General features: G+C 43.9%; 1 protein-coding gene across 2 annotated transcripts; it reads left to right on the top strand.

Moving 5' to 3' along the window:
* The first annotated feature begins 7,186 nt into the window (after nt 1-7,186).
* On the top strand, nt 7,187-12,358 carry LOC125545499 (CMP-sialic acid transporter 3). 2 transcript variants are annotated; one of them, XM_087513633.1, is made up of 15 exons: nt 7,187-7,381; nt 7,481-7,675; nt 8,300-8,416; nt 8,699-8,755; nt 9,039-9,116; nt 9,284-9,328; nt 9,632-9,691; nt 9,789-9,911; nt 10,411-10,488; nt 10,632-10,701; nt 10,858-10,965; nt 11,305-11,438; nt 11,521-11,591; nt 11,772-11,952; nt 12,083-12,358. In XM_087513633.1, the coding sequence occupies exons 2-14, from the start codon at nt 7,514-7,516 to the stop codon at nt 11,947-11,949; spliced, it is 1,281 nt and encodes a 426-aa protein (XP_087369759.1). In that variant the 5' UTR covers nt 7,187-7,381; nt 7,481-7,513; the 3' UTR covers nt 11,950-11,952; nt 12,083-12,358. The 2 variants fall into 2 exon arrangements, with proteins under 2 accessions (XP_087369759.1, XP_087369760.1); XM_087513634.1 differs by having other exon boundaries at nt 7,187-7,675; nt 11,772-11,817; nt 11,889-11,952.
* The last annotated feature ends 1,741 nt before the right edge of the window (nt 12,359-14,099 follow it).

The raw sequence follows: 14,099 nt of genomic DNA, 5'->3' as shown, positions 1-14,099 counted from the left end.
GATGTGGTCCAGTCAGTCCTTGTAGAGGTCATCGACGGGGTAGTAACATAGGGGCTCACGCGCCATGAGCAGCACGGCCTGTGCGTCCGTGGGCCCGCGGCGAGCGTGGGACGACGAGCCGGCCGGAGTCAATGACGAGGTGGCGGTGCGTCCGTCCCTCCGCACGGAGGGGTGCAGCAACAAAGCTTGCTGCTCGTTCCCCGCCGGGCCGGTGGTGGCATTGGCAGCGGGTGATGGAGAGCAACGAGGAGGCCCGCCGACGGGCGCCGTCTCGGCGACACGAGCGTTGAGAGCGGCTCGACGCTTAGCACGGGCTCGACGAGCATCAGCCATGGAAGCGGTGGATCAGTGGGACGTCGATCGGCGGAAAAGAGGTTTCAGTGCACCCCTACCCGGCGCGCCAAATGTCGGATTACGGGTTCCGGCAAACCCTTGTGAGGTTTGAACTCTGGGGTGTGCACGAAGAACACTCTCTTCCTAGCTCGCTCACTCAATGATCCCATGGTCTAGCTCGATGGACCCAAAGAACACGAGACACGGGGGTTTATACTGGTTCGGGCCACCTTGCGGTGTAATACCCTACTCCAGTTTATGGGTGGATTGCCTCGTGGGGGTGAGGATGAACTAGTATAGTGGATGAACCGCCTCAGGAGGTGAGGTGTTCTTGAGCTAGATGAGCTGGTGAGCTCGTCCGGGTAGAATGGATCTGATCCCCCTCTATGGTGGTGGCTAGGTCCTATTTATAGTGGCCTTGGTCCTCTTTCCAAATGTTAGGTGGGAAGGGATCCCACAACGGCCAAGTTTGAAGGGGGGACAACTAGTACAAGCTATCCTGACAAAAGGTGGTCTTCACCTATCAAAGGCTCTGGTGGTGATGCTGCTGTGGGCTCCGCGATGACCTCTGTCCTGCCGTCCTGGCGGTCTTGGTCTTGTTGCACCGATATGGAAACCTTTGCCTGATGCCTCGAGACCCCGCGCCTGCGCTTGCCTCCTTGGCACCAAAGAGGAAACTAGTACACTACGCCCGCTGGCGCCCGCCTGGCCTTGGTCGCAATGGCTCACGTCACGTGACCCTCACGAGGTGCCCCTTGCATAGATATCTCCGCCCCTCGGGAGCTGTCCTAGTGAAGCCACCCCTAGGGAGGTTTTGGTGTCGTCCGCCTCACGAGGTTCGGCCCCTCGCGAGGGTCTTGGGGGGTCGCTGCTGAAGCTGGGCCGTACTAGGCCGTTGGTGGAGCCACGCTCGCAGGCAAGTTTGGGCACCCCCGGTCCTAGAACACCGACACCCTCCAATCCTCCTGGGAGGAGGATTAACCGAACAAGCCCTGAAGGGGAAGGAAAGAGGGGGATGAGGGAAGGAAGTGGGAATCCTAATCCACACTTTCCTTTCCCTTCCCCCATTTCCTTCTCCTCCTCCTATAGCCTTATAGGGCGCACCAGCCCCTTGTGGGATGGTGTGTTCCTTGACTTCCTTAACAAGGCCCATATGGCCCATAGGATTGTCGGGGGTACCCGAAACACCTTCCGGTGACCCGATAAGTATCCGATACCCTCCAAAACACTTCTGGTGTCCGAATACCATCGTCCTATATATCAATATTTACCTCTCAACCATTTTGAGACTGCTCGCCATGTCCGTGATCTCATCCGGGACTCTGGATAACATTCAGTCACCAAATCACATAACTCATATAATACTAAATCGTCATCGAACGTTAAGCGTGCAGACCCTACAGGTTCGAGAACTATGTAGACATGACCGAGGCACCTCTCCGGTCAATAACCAATAGCGGAACCTGGATGCTCATATTGGCTCCTACATATTCTACGAAGATCTTTATCGGTCGAACCGTTATGACAACATACGTTATTCCCTTTGTCATCGGTATGTTACTTGCCTGAGATTCAATCATCGGTATCCACATACCTAGTTCAATCTCATTGCCGGCAAGTCTCTTTACTCGTTCCGTAATACATCTCTTGTAACTAACTCATTAGTCACTTTGCTTGCAAGGCTTCTTATGATGTGCATTACCGAGAGGGCCCAGAGATACCTCTCCAATACTCAGAGTGACAAATCCTAATCTCGATCTATGCCAACCCAACAAACACCTTCGGAGATACCTGTAGAGCAACTTCATAATCACCCAGTTATGTTGTGACGTTTGGTAGCACACAAGGTATTCCTCCGGTATCGAGGAGTTGCATAATCTCATATTCAAAGGAATATGTATCGACATGAAGAAAGCAATAGCAATAAAACTGAATGATCAATATGCTATGCTAAAGGATGGGTCTTGTTCGTCACATCATTCTCCTAATGATGTGATCCCATTCATCAAATGACAACACATGTCCATGGTTAGGAAACTTAACCATCTTTGATTAACGAGCTAGTCTAGTAGAGGTTTACTAGGGACATGGTGTTTTGTCTATGTATCCACACATGTATCAAGTTTCCGGTTAATACAATTCTAGCATGAATAATAAACATTTATCATGGTATAAGGAAATATAAAATAACAACTTTATTATTGCCTCTAGGGCATATTTCCTTCATTTTTATCACAAGAGTAATTGAAAAAAAGTAAATAGTAACAAAAGTGCAATGGTTCAACAGGTGTCCCATCCTTAATTTTACTAAGGACAAGCCGGTGGTTTTACGTCATTAGGATTACAATCCAAATGAACCATAGTCCTAAACTTTGGTGTTGCAATGATCGAATTGTTGCATAGCCCCCCTAATAAAAATTTGACAAATCCTCGTTCTAAAGTTAGCGCACCATTAAGGTAAGTAAATATTGGTAGGCACACAGGTAACCACTTGCAAGGAAGGAAAGATCAAGAGCTAGGACTAAGTGCATGAGTTACAGTTGTTGGCTGGGAATTGTAAGCCGAAGAAGCATTTATGTGACCTGACCGTATGTGTGGTTTCTTTTTCAATACTAAAGCTAAATAATTAGGCATCAAAATTCAAAAAGCCCCTCATGCAATAGTTCATTAAGTTAGGGTTTGATAGTTTCCATCACTTCAATCACCCGTCATGAACAAACTAATCACACAATGCTCTACTCTAGGCTCATAAAGGTGAAGTTATATGAGTCAACACTTGCACATCACCACTAGAGAATTACACCACAACACAATATCAATATACTGAACTATATTCAACTTCACAAGATTAATAACAACAAGGTTTATCCCATGTCCTCAAGAATGTTATTGAGTACTCACAACACATTATAGAGATCCTGGTCAGTGAAGATGAATATATGAATAACAGTCTAAACAAATGAATCTTTCATCAATAAAACTTGTAAGCATCAACTATAAGGAGTAATTAACGCCAGAAATTATACTCAGCAAAGGGTGAGGTAAAAGTTCATTGATCAGAAAGCTAGGGGTGAGGGAGCTGATGGATATGACATTGTTGATGGAGATGATGATCGAAGTGTTGATGATGGCGATAACTTCAAATTCCCCCTCCCAGAGGGATAGATCTCTCGTAGAATCAGCCTGTCGGAGGGCAAAAGTGCTCCGCCTTGAGACAGTGGCAAAAAAGCCCTCACTGATTTTTAGGTCAGATGGAAAATATAGGCCAAAGGGTGTCGGAATGCGAAGGCCAGGGGCTCCACACGGCCTAGGGGTGAGTGGAGGCCCTATGGACCCCTCGACGTATCTTGTGGCTCCTAGCTCCTTTTCTTCCGAAACATTTTTTTGGTCTTTTTGGAGCTCAGAAGATTTGTTTTTTCTTCAGGAACATTTTCTCTCATGTTTTCGTAATTTCCCGGCAAATTCCCTCTCGTGTGTTTCATGCAAATTGAAAGGAAAAAGAAATTATAAGTGGGAAACAATATGTAAAATATCAATAATAAAGAGAAAATTATAATAAGAAATGGTGTTGCAAAATGAACGTATCACCATTCACCAAGCACCTCGGTGAGGTTTTCTCCCTCAGCTATATTATTGTCTTCACTTTGATATCATATTTAGCCCCGTCTCATAGTCCACCCACGTGTGATGTTGTCTCCAACTACATTTTAAAGAACAAAACCAATGGCGATACTATATTTCAAGCCATGTGTCTCTCATTAAAACATTTTTTCCGTGAGATATGATGTTTCTATTAATAGCGATACGGTGAATTCTTTGATCTTGAAAGCTCTGAGATTCTAATTTTGAAGTATGTGTTGTGTGAGTGAGTGGATGGGTGTGTGTAATGGTGTGTGTGTTGACCTCTACATTGTACCGCTATTTACAACAAATTCAAAACTTTGTTTAAGAAAATGCATTGCCTGCTAATTTTCCATTGAGTCATTTTTTAAAAAGAAGTCAAATCTTCTTGAGAAACAAATTTTCCACCTTATTTTAGATCATCGTCTGCCATTTTGGAGGTAACTGCTTCATTTGTGAGAGGCCGCCTTAATCTCACATTAACTAGCAAGAGAACAAAAATGAAATGAGTACTATGCGCAAAAATATACATTGAGCGTGTGCTCGCGGGTGAATACGACCTGCGATGCTGGTGCAAGATGAGGCCACCAGAGGCTACCACAAGGCATGTGATGGCTACAAAACATGTGAACATGCCGATGTAAACCAAAGCGGAGCCATGGCCAACCTCAAAGGCACTCGCCGCCCTCGCGTTCCTTTCCCTGTTATCACCATATTCGAGATATGCCTCCACCACCAGGTCTTCTCCTCACTAGGCAACCACCTCGATGAGCTTTTCTCCCGCAACTATATTGTCGCCTTCGCTATGGACATCATCGCTGACCCATCTCACAGCCCACCGAGTGCAAGGCTGTCATCGATTACATATTAATGAATAAAACCCATGGCAATGCTATATGTGATGACACACATATTTTTCATCAGTGACGACTCGCTGGACCTTCAATCCCGAAAGCTCTGACGCTCTGATTTTCAAGCATGCGTCGTGCAAGCGAGTGGTGTGTGTTGGTGCGCACGTCGACACCTACACAGTTTCACTGTTTTACAAGGAACTCAAAATTATGTTTCATTTAATACTTTTTGAACACTTGTTGTTTCTCCTGCCAAAGGTGCCCGACCTCTCTTGTTGTTTCTCATGGCAAGAGAACAAAAATGAGTACTATGTGCAAAATCATAAGTTGAGCGTGTGCTTGTTGGTGAATCCGGCCTGAGATGCCAGTGCAAGTTGAAGCTACCGGAGGGTGCCAAAAGGCAGGTGATGACTACAAAATACATGAGCGCGCCGACGTGAACCAAAGCGGAGCCATGGCCAGCCTCGAAGGCACTCACCACCCTCGCCTTCCCTTCCCTAGTGTCACCATCCTCAAGATATGCCTTCACCGCTATGTTCTCTTCTCACCAGCCAACCACCTCGATGAGCTTTTCTCCCGCAACTATATTGTCGCCTTTGTTCCGGACATCATCAGCTGCCCCATCTCACCGCCTACCGATCAAGGTTGTCATCCATGGCATTTTAACGAATAAAACCCCACGACATTGCTATATTTGATTGACCACACATGTATTTTCCATCAACAACAACGCGGTGGACCTTCAATCCTGAAAGCTCCGATGCTCTAGTTTTTAAGCATGTGCCTTGTGAGCGAGTGCGTGTGTGATGGCGCGCCCATCGACACCTACACTGTCCAACTGTTTCGCTATAAACTCAAAATTATGTTTTGAAAGACGCACATTTTGTTCAAAACCTTTTGAAATACTCCCTCCGTTCCTAAATATTTGTCTTTTTGAGATTTCAAATGGGCTACCACATACGAATGTATATAGACATATTTTTTAATGTAGATTCATTCATTTTGCTCTGTATGTAGTCACTTGTTCAAATCTCTAAAAAGACAAATATTGAAACGGAGGGAGTAATAAAGATGACACTGCCTTGTACGACAGTAGGAGTATTTCTCCTGCCAAAGAGCCTATGACCCAAACCGATCTTCCCCTTGGCTCTGTGTCGGTGCCAGTCCCCCCGCAGACGCAGCACACGTGGCGCCTGCACGGGCCCCAACGGCCCGGATGCTCCCATGTGCAGGCTTGACTCCGGACCGGATAGCGATTACCCACGCAAGCCGAGCCCTCCTCGTAGCCCGCAACCAATAATCAATTTTTATTATCGCACCATTCGTCCGCCTAACGGTTCGGCGCGGCCGCACCTGCGTGCGCGACACGAAGTACCGGAAACACCCCTGCCCTCTTCGAGCCCGTCGGCCCCGGGCACGGCCGGAGGACGGGGGCAGCTTCGGAACACCGGCTCGCTGGTGTGCGCGCCTGGGCAGCCTCCACTTTGTCGGTCTGTGTAACTCGCCGTCTCTCCTCCGCGAGCAGAGGCAGAAAATGGACGGTGCCGAGTTTCACTTCGCCCCCTGCACTTTCCTGCATGCCCAGGCCAGTTCGGCTCCGTTTAGCTCGACATGTTTTTTTGGGGAGATAGTACTAGTATTTTGAAGCAACACGTGAGCAGAAAACTTTGACATGAATCAGCGCTGGTGAAGTGGACTGAACACTGAATTTGGACGCTATTTGGTACCCACCTGCGTTATAAAAGGAACGATATTAGTACTTCCCTAAAAAAAGGAACAAGTTAATAATGATCCTAAAGGGATAGGTCTAAAGATGGCACGCATTAATAGGGCAATAGTTTCATGCCATTCACCTGCTTGAGTATATCGGGTAATCCTAGCCAATTATGACGGACCAAAGTAAGCACTGTGGTGATTGGAAAAGCCCCGCGGTTCCAGCGAGTTTTTCACATTCATCCACAGGGACACCAAAGTTGTCTTCAACAAGAATCTAACGTGATTAATGTAATTTTTTATGAAATATTTGGACCGTGTTTGGTATGACGCTGGATTTTGAATTGATCATCATGTTTTGTCTAGCCTTTTTTTGCATAGTTTTACAAAATGCAAAAATAGTTCAGCACAACATCAGTTTGGTAACAGGATAATAAGCACAGATTATAAAAAAAAACAGGATAATAAGCATTTCATGCGTGCAGAAACTGAAGAAAATACACTACTCATTTTTTAGAAAAAAATTACACCCATTATTGCCCCCAAGGAAAGAGAGGCAAGATGTTAATACGAGGGGCCTCCTACGGAAACACGTAAATGCCAGGGGCTTTCATGGAAAGATAAAACCTCGCAGAAAAGCCCTTTCCCCTTTCGTTCTCGATGGGATATTCCCACGGAATTTATATTTCCGCTCCTCGCCTCGCCTCGCCTCTGACCTCTCCCTCTCCTCCGCTCCCCCATTGCCCCTCGCCCTCCGCCTCGCGCCCTCCAGGAGCTTCGCATCGCGATCGCCTCCGCCGCCGCGAGCTCCCGTCCCATGGTGGGCGCGCCCGCCGGCGGCTAGGGCTCCCGCCTCCCCCACGGTTCGCCCCTGCCCGGCCCGCAATTTTCCGCGATTTCTGGGGCGATTTCTCCGGAACCCTCCGCCATTTGTCGGCGCTGCTCCCCCGAATCGTACGCAGGGCTTTGGCGGGACTCCTCCTAAGGCGGAGGAGATGAGCGGGGAGGTGGAATGCAGCGTGTGCCACGCCAAGGTTGCCGTGCCGGCGGCGGCCGTGTCCAAGGCCTACGACAGCCACCGGAGCACCGTGTCGTCGCGGCAGCGCGCGCTCAACGTCCTCCTCGTATCCGGCGACTGCGTCCTCGCCGGCCTCCAGGTCACGCTTGCTTCCTCTCTGCATTCTGCTCGGTGTTATCAGTGTGTCTGGCCTGTCTCGAATTTGCTAAGTGTCATACTGTCGTGTAACGATTGAACAGTTAGTGTTGTGCTGCGATGGGATGGTGGAGGGGGCGAATTGAGTGGTTTCGGGGTTAATTAATTCGCTGTTTTGTGCATATGGTTAGCTGCAGTAGCGGCTGATGCTAGTTTTTCAGTATGGAGTTTCCTGAGCTCTGTTTCTCAGTGTCAGTTTTGTATTACTAGAGTAACTAGACGACGCCCATTGTTGCAGAAGGGGGGCATTAATAGATGAAAAAGTACTGATATTTTGAAGTGCTTACTTGGATGCTCTCCACTGTATACTGATGTTAGCATTTGCCTAGAAACACGTGCCAGCTGCCTGTAGAAGAACCGATATCTGCTTACTATCTAGACTTTTCTATAACTCGTATCGCTGATACCTAACAGTAAATTAATTCTAGGATTTATTAAGACTAGAGTAACAGTGTTAATAAATTATGTAGCCAACTGAGCATCTTCATCCAGGTTTTCATTAACTTATGGGCATTTCATGTTGCACATTCTCATGTCTGTTGACACATTTCTACCTCCTTTTCTGTAGCCGATATTGGTATACATGTGTAAAGTGGATGGGAAATTCAAATTTAGCCCAGTCAGTGTGAACTTCTTGACAGAGATTACAAAAGTTATCTTTGCCATCATCATGCTGTTCTTCCAGGTATGTGGAATCATCGCCAGTTCTGTTGTAATCCGTTGCTTTGATATGATTCGTCTTCATGTCCATATTCTTTAGTTTGATTATTATCGAGATTAGAAAATAATCTAATTCCTGTGAGGTTAGGTGTTCTGTTTGTTCACTTGAGTTTGCTGCCAAGTTAGCTGAATGAACATTCTGTATAATATTCTCACGTTTTATTCGCAACATTGATTAGATAAGACTTCCTTTTGTGGTGATTTCTGTGACTGACTCTCTTATCATGTTTGGTTTTACCTCATGCAGGCTAGGCGTGTAAAGGTGGGAGAGAAGCCACTTCTCACAGTTTCAACATTTGTGCAGGTGAGTAACTATGCAACATCTTGTCAATTCCTTGCCTGATTTCAATTGAAAAACCCGCATGATGGATATGCATGCTATCTTGTTTGAAGAGAACTTGTGGTTGTGTATCCCCATTACCTGGCCATATGCTGTCAAATTGCTACACGATAGCATAACTTAACTGATGGCTAATCATTTATTACTTTCTACTGTCCGTCAGTCTACCTATATTTTTGTTGTGAAGGCAAAAATAGCAGAAATTCAGTGATCTAATATGTGATGCTAATTATTTACCATTTGACAGGCTGCCCGCAACAATGTTCTTCTCGCGGTGCCTGCTTTTCTCTATGCCATCAACAATTATTTGAAGTTTACAATGCAGGTAAAGAATTGATAAGACCTCGGTAATTTGACTTGGCATAGTAACCTTTCCTCACTCTCTCTTTTCTGTTAAAAAAGTAAACTAGCGGAGCCCAACATTTATATTGGTGTAACTTGAATCTGGTGCAAAATTTCTAACCAACAGAATTGTTCCTCTGTGTTATGCAGCTATACTTTAATCCTGCGACAGTGAAAATGCTGGGTAATCTCAAGGTATTGTAGTTTCCTTCTTTACAAGATGCTAGATGTCTGAGTCTTGGTAGTTGCACAATCTCAAGGTTGGTCCATGCATGCATGGGCCACACATGTTCATTTGGATGGGCACACATTCTTTCGTTCACGATTTACTTGCAAGATACACAACCTCCTTTTTTTTTAGTTGGATGCATAACCTCCTAGTAATCTCAGTTTTGGAATATGCCTTTCAGCCATTAACATTCATTTGGGGCCTGGCTGCATCTGGAGTACACTTTTGTGGTCTGTAATCATAAGTATGTATTATATCGATGTTTGTAGGTTCTGATAATTGCTGTGCTCCTAAAGGTGTTACTGAGGAGGCGTTTTTCCACAATTCAGGTAAGTTTTCTCTTAATTACCATCAGTCATGTATCTGAACTTATTTTGCGATGCCATGAACTTGTGTAATTGACATCATCCTGTTTTTTGTCAACAGTGGGAAGCCCTTGCTCTGTTGTTAATTGGAATATCTGTTAATCAGCTGAAATCACTGCCTGAAGGTTCTACTGCACTTGGTCTTCCTGTTGCAGCTGGGGCCTACCTATACACACTATTTTTTGTAAGTTTTGACTTTTGGCTCAGTTTTTAATTAATTTGTCTCATACTTCCTTTCAAACAATTTGTGCCTGAGTAGCCTGCTGATGAAATTTGGGAGGCTAGCAGAACTATCATTTATGTAATAGTTGTATAGGCCCTGCTCCTTAGCTGTAATTAATCAGAAATGTTGTAGTTTTTTGTCTGGTTGGTACAGTGCTTGGTGCATGCTATTTCTTGCTTTCAACCATATTACTTGATATTACGGTTCAGCTTTTGGTTACCTGCAACTTCAGCGTCTACCTAATATGATCCAGAACTTGTAGTAATTTTCCAGTGGAAAGAATAATTGGCTGTGTAAGCACTCTGGGATAGAATTTATACATTCAAATGTTTCACATGGGGACAATATGGAGCTTTTCTTTCTCATTTGAATGTTGTTAACAAAGTGTTAAAATGAATTTTTTTAGAGAGTAGAATTAAGGTGACATGTGACATTGCGTACTAATTTTGTGCGCAATCAGATAACAGTTCCTGCATTGGCCTCAGTTTACAATGAAAAGGCTCTGAAAAGCCAGTTCGATACCAGCATATATCTTCAGGTATGACCATATCCTTGTGTACTCTTCTATGGCTATTTCTGTCAGGCACTATTTGCTACTCAATGACAATGTCCTAAGTATATTAATGCATTTGTTCTATTTCTCTAAAAAGCTACTTCTCATCATGCTTGTCATCTTTACAGAACTTATTTCTGTATGGATATGGTGCAATATTTAATTTCCTTGGGCTTGTGATCACTGCCCTCATCCAAGGTAATTTTCTGGAGTACATCTCTTTCATGATAAACAGTGTAACTTTTGTGTCCTTTTCTTTTGTTCTGTGTTGTGTTGCCAAAACATTTTGCTCTGTGGATACAAATTGGCCTTATGTTAGCTTGCTATAAGATATTGGTTGTGTAAAATTTACAGGGCCTCGTAGCTTTCACATTCTGGAAGGGCATTCAAAGGCCACCATGTTTCTTATTTGCAACAATGCTGCACAAGGCATACTTTCGTCATTTTTCTTCAAATATGCAGGTATGTTACCAGCATAAAAACTTCCCTAGTAATTGTTTGACATGCTCTTGAAATGTACCACGTTTCTTCAGTATCCTTGAAGACTTCTTATTCTATTTACGTGGCATGTACACACCAAAACTTTGCCATTAAATATTCAGCATCTAACTAATCGAAGTTTTTGCTTAAAATCGGAGTACACAAAACACACTGAACATGAGCACTAATTATTCAGTCCTAAGTCGTGGGAGCATACATATATACATGTATATTCTAATTCTATGATGTGCAATTTGGTTACTGTATGTTAGTTTTGGAAAGTGAATGTGGTGAGATTCAGTACATTAATGGTGAATGCAGATACAATTTTGAAGAAGTACTCATCCACAATCGCCACAATCTTTACTGGGATAGCGTCTGCTATACTGTTCGGTCATACTCTGACTATAAATTTTGTTCTTGGAATATCGATAGTAATTATATCTATGCATCAGGTAGCCTGCCTTCCCTTCTTTGTTGATTCAATCATTGAAGTTACTTCTACCCTTACATGTTTTTGATGGGTCTTTGTTGCAGTATCTCGCAAACCAAATTAAGGATCAAGTGCCAAGCAGCAAAATTGAGATGTCTGATGCTGAGGATGACAGGTCAGTCATGTTTTGTACTCGACTAGTTGATACTTGGTGCACCCAAATTGCTCTGAAGTTTCATCCTGCGATCCGCCTTCAGAAGAAATTAATTGTTTTCTTCTGTAGCCAATGAAAACTTGATGCACTTCATTAGTAATATACTAATATGTGTGTTTTGATGGATGCCTTGTCCAACAGATTAGAGGAATCTGTAATTGTCAAAGTTGATACGGTGGCAAGTGAGGTAACTATACTTTCAAGGCGCTGTTTTTGCCAAATTTGTAAGTCTGACAACCATTCCATATGTGCATACAGGCTAAACACCGCCATGGATCTGATGAGAGGCAGCCACTTCTTCCCGTCTGATGTCGTCTAGGAGGTATTTCTCTTCTTTTAACGAATAGTACTAGCATAGGGCCTTTGCTCTCCACCATGCACCCATGTGCATCTTATCAATGGATTCATCATGTCTAACGGTCTGTCTTCTGAATGTTTATCGACAATTTCAGTTCCTCCGGTCCATATGTATATCCGAACTCTTCCCTTCGACAGGGAGATGAGCAGCGTGAGCATGTGATGATTTATATAGCCTTGTAGCCTTTTGACCTGATGTTCCTGAGGCTGCACTATGATGTTTAAAGGGGTACTATCAGAGAGATGCCCATTCGGTAGCACGATGGCGAGCTTGCTGGGATACTGTAGAGGGGAACAAATGAATTGACCTTGTTGTCGTGAAACTGATGTGATGGATTAAAGAATAAATATATTCAGCATTTCAGCCCACATTCAAATGGTTTCTTCTTTTTGTTTTTGCCCAACCCAGTAGCAGTTTCTTCTCGAGAGTGGCGTTTTGATATACTCCTGGATTTTAAAATGTGTTCTAAACATATTTTAAAATGTCACAAAATTCTGACAAGATGATTCTTGCATACATCTTGATATTCTACGTGCATATAAACTCGTTTAGTGGAAAACCGAGAACTTTTGTCTCACATGCAAGGAAGGAAAAATTTAGTGTTAAAAAAGGCTTTTCATGAGACATGTTTTTTTTTCTTTTTTACATAAGGTGTATGAAATGTCGGGTTTTCACCGAAACTTGCCGTGTGTAAATACAATGTTGAGATGTGCATGTCAAACTTGTGTTCGGATTTTTTGACATTTTGAAATATATTTTTCGATGGTAGGAGCATATGCTCCCATGTGCCAAAGTAAATTTCGTTTCTTGTGCACTATGCTAGTAGTAGTTTACTCCATCATGTTAAAAAATGTTAAGATGATTTTTTTAGACAAATGGCAACTTTATTTATACAAACAGAGATTGTTCATTACATACAATGTTCTTGATTATCTCAGGAACTTCATCGAACCAACATGACCCAAGATCATGTTCCGATGATTTTGCCAGAACATGAGCTGCCATATTACATGACCGACTAACATGAGTAAACAAACAAGATACAAACTTTGGAGCCCTACTCTTAGTATAAAAAACGATGACACCTGATTGAGATCTGTCCATCGCAGCACTTGTCACTTTGCTGACCAAAGTGGTGCAATCAGATGCGACGACAATTCTTTGGAAGCCCGCTTCTTTAGCAAATTCTAGTGCACAACAGATAGCAATGGCCTCCGCCGGTTCAGGGTTAACCACTTGGTCCACATACCTCCTTTTGGTTGCTAGCACTAGTCCGAGGTGACTTCTTATTACTATGCCCACTCCCATTCGTGATGACTGGGAGAAGATTGCAACATCAACATTTATCAACACCGAACCCTCCGGCGGCGCAGACCATTTCTGGACTGATGTTTGGCTCTCACGCCTAGTGGACTGCTTCAATCTGAAATTGTTCAATAAGATGAAATCAATATAGGCTTTAATCTTCCCAGCCACACGATGCGGATGAGGCAAACTCTCACTATTTCTTATGTTATTTCTGTTACCCCAGATGTGCCATATAGCCACAGCAAAATACATTGTGTGAAGATCTGATGCAACATTTACCCATTCCAGCAACCATTGCCCAATATTGATAAACCCCTTCAGATTTAGCAAGATATGAAAAGACCTTTTCAGCTCGGCCCAAATTTCTTTGACATAATGGCAAAACAAGAAGCAATGTTCCACTGTCTCAATTCTATTACAAATAAAACACTCGTACTTCGTAGGAATTCTACATTTCTGGAGTTGTTCACCAGTAGGTCGACAATTATGAGCCATTCTCCATAAGATTATCTTCATTCTATTTGGGCATTGTATCCTCCAGAGTTTCCTCCATATTTTCCCTGTTTTCTTCAAGTTTGAGGTTGATCCTCTACCATCAGAGCTGCAGTACTGCCAGAAGGATAAGGATCTTGCAAGGTTATACCTAGACCATACTGTGTAGGTGCCTCCATTGGTGTATGGCCATGATGCGAAATCCGAGCACCCTTCTCAACTTAGAGGGATCTTGAGAATCTTTACAGCCAGGTCTTTTCGAAACATTTCACTAACAGCCACACCGTTCCATGATTTCCCATCAGTTGAAA

Source organism: Triticum urartu, chromosome 3A, assembly GCF_056163025.1.
Source record: "Triticum urartu cultivar PI428250 chromosome 3A, HENAU_Tu73, whole genome shotgun sequence".
Taxonomy (NCBI): Eukaryota; Viridiplantae; Streptophyta; class Magnoliopsida; order Poales; family Poaceae; genus Triticum; species Triticum urartu.
The sequence above is the reverse complement of the archived record's forward strand: the minus strand, read 5'-3'. Positions and strand labels throughout refer to the sequence as shown.

Excerpts from the sequence above, each read along its gene's own strand:
- LOC125545499 (XM_087513633.1), top strand. The coding sequence starts at position 7,514 with ATGAGCGGGGAGGTGGAATGCAGCGTGTGCCACGCCAAGGTTGCCGTG. Across the intron at positions 7,676-8,299 it reads GCGTCCTCGCCGGCCTCCAG|CCGATATTGGTATACATGTG; the intron begins GTCACGCTTGCT and ends CCTTTTCTGTAG. Across the intron at positions 11,592-11,771 it reads TCTGATGCTGAGGATGACAG|ATTAGAGGAATCTGTAATTG; the intron begins GTCAGTCATGTT and ends CTTGTCCAACAG.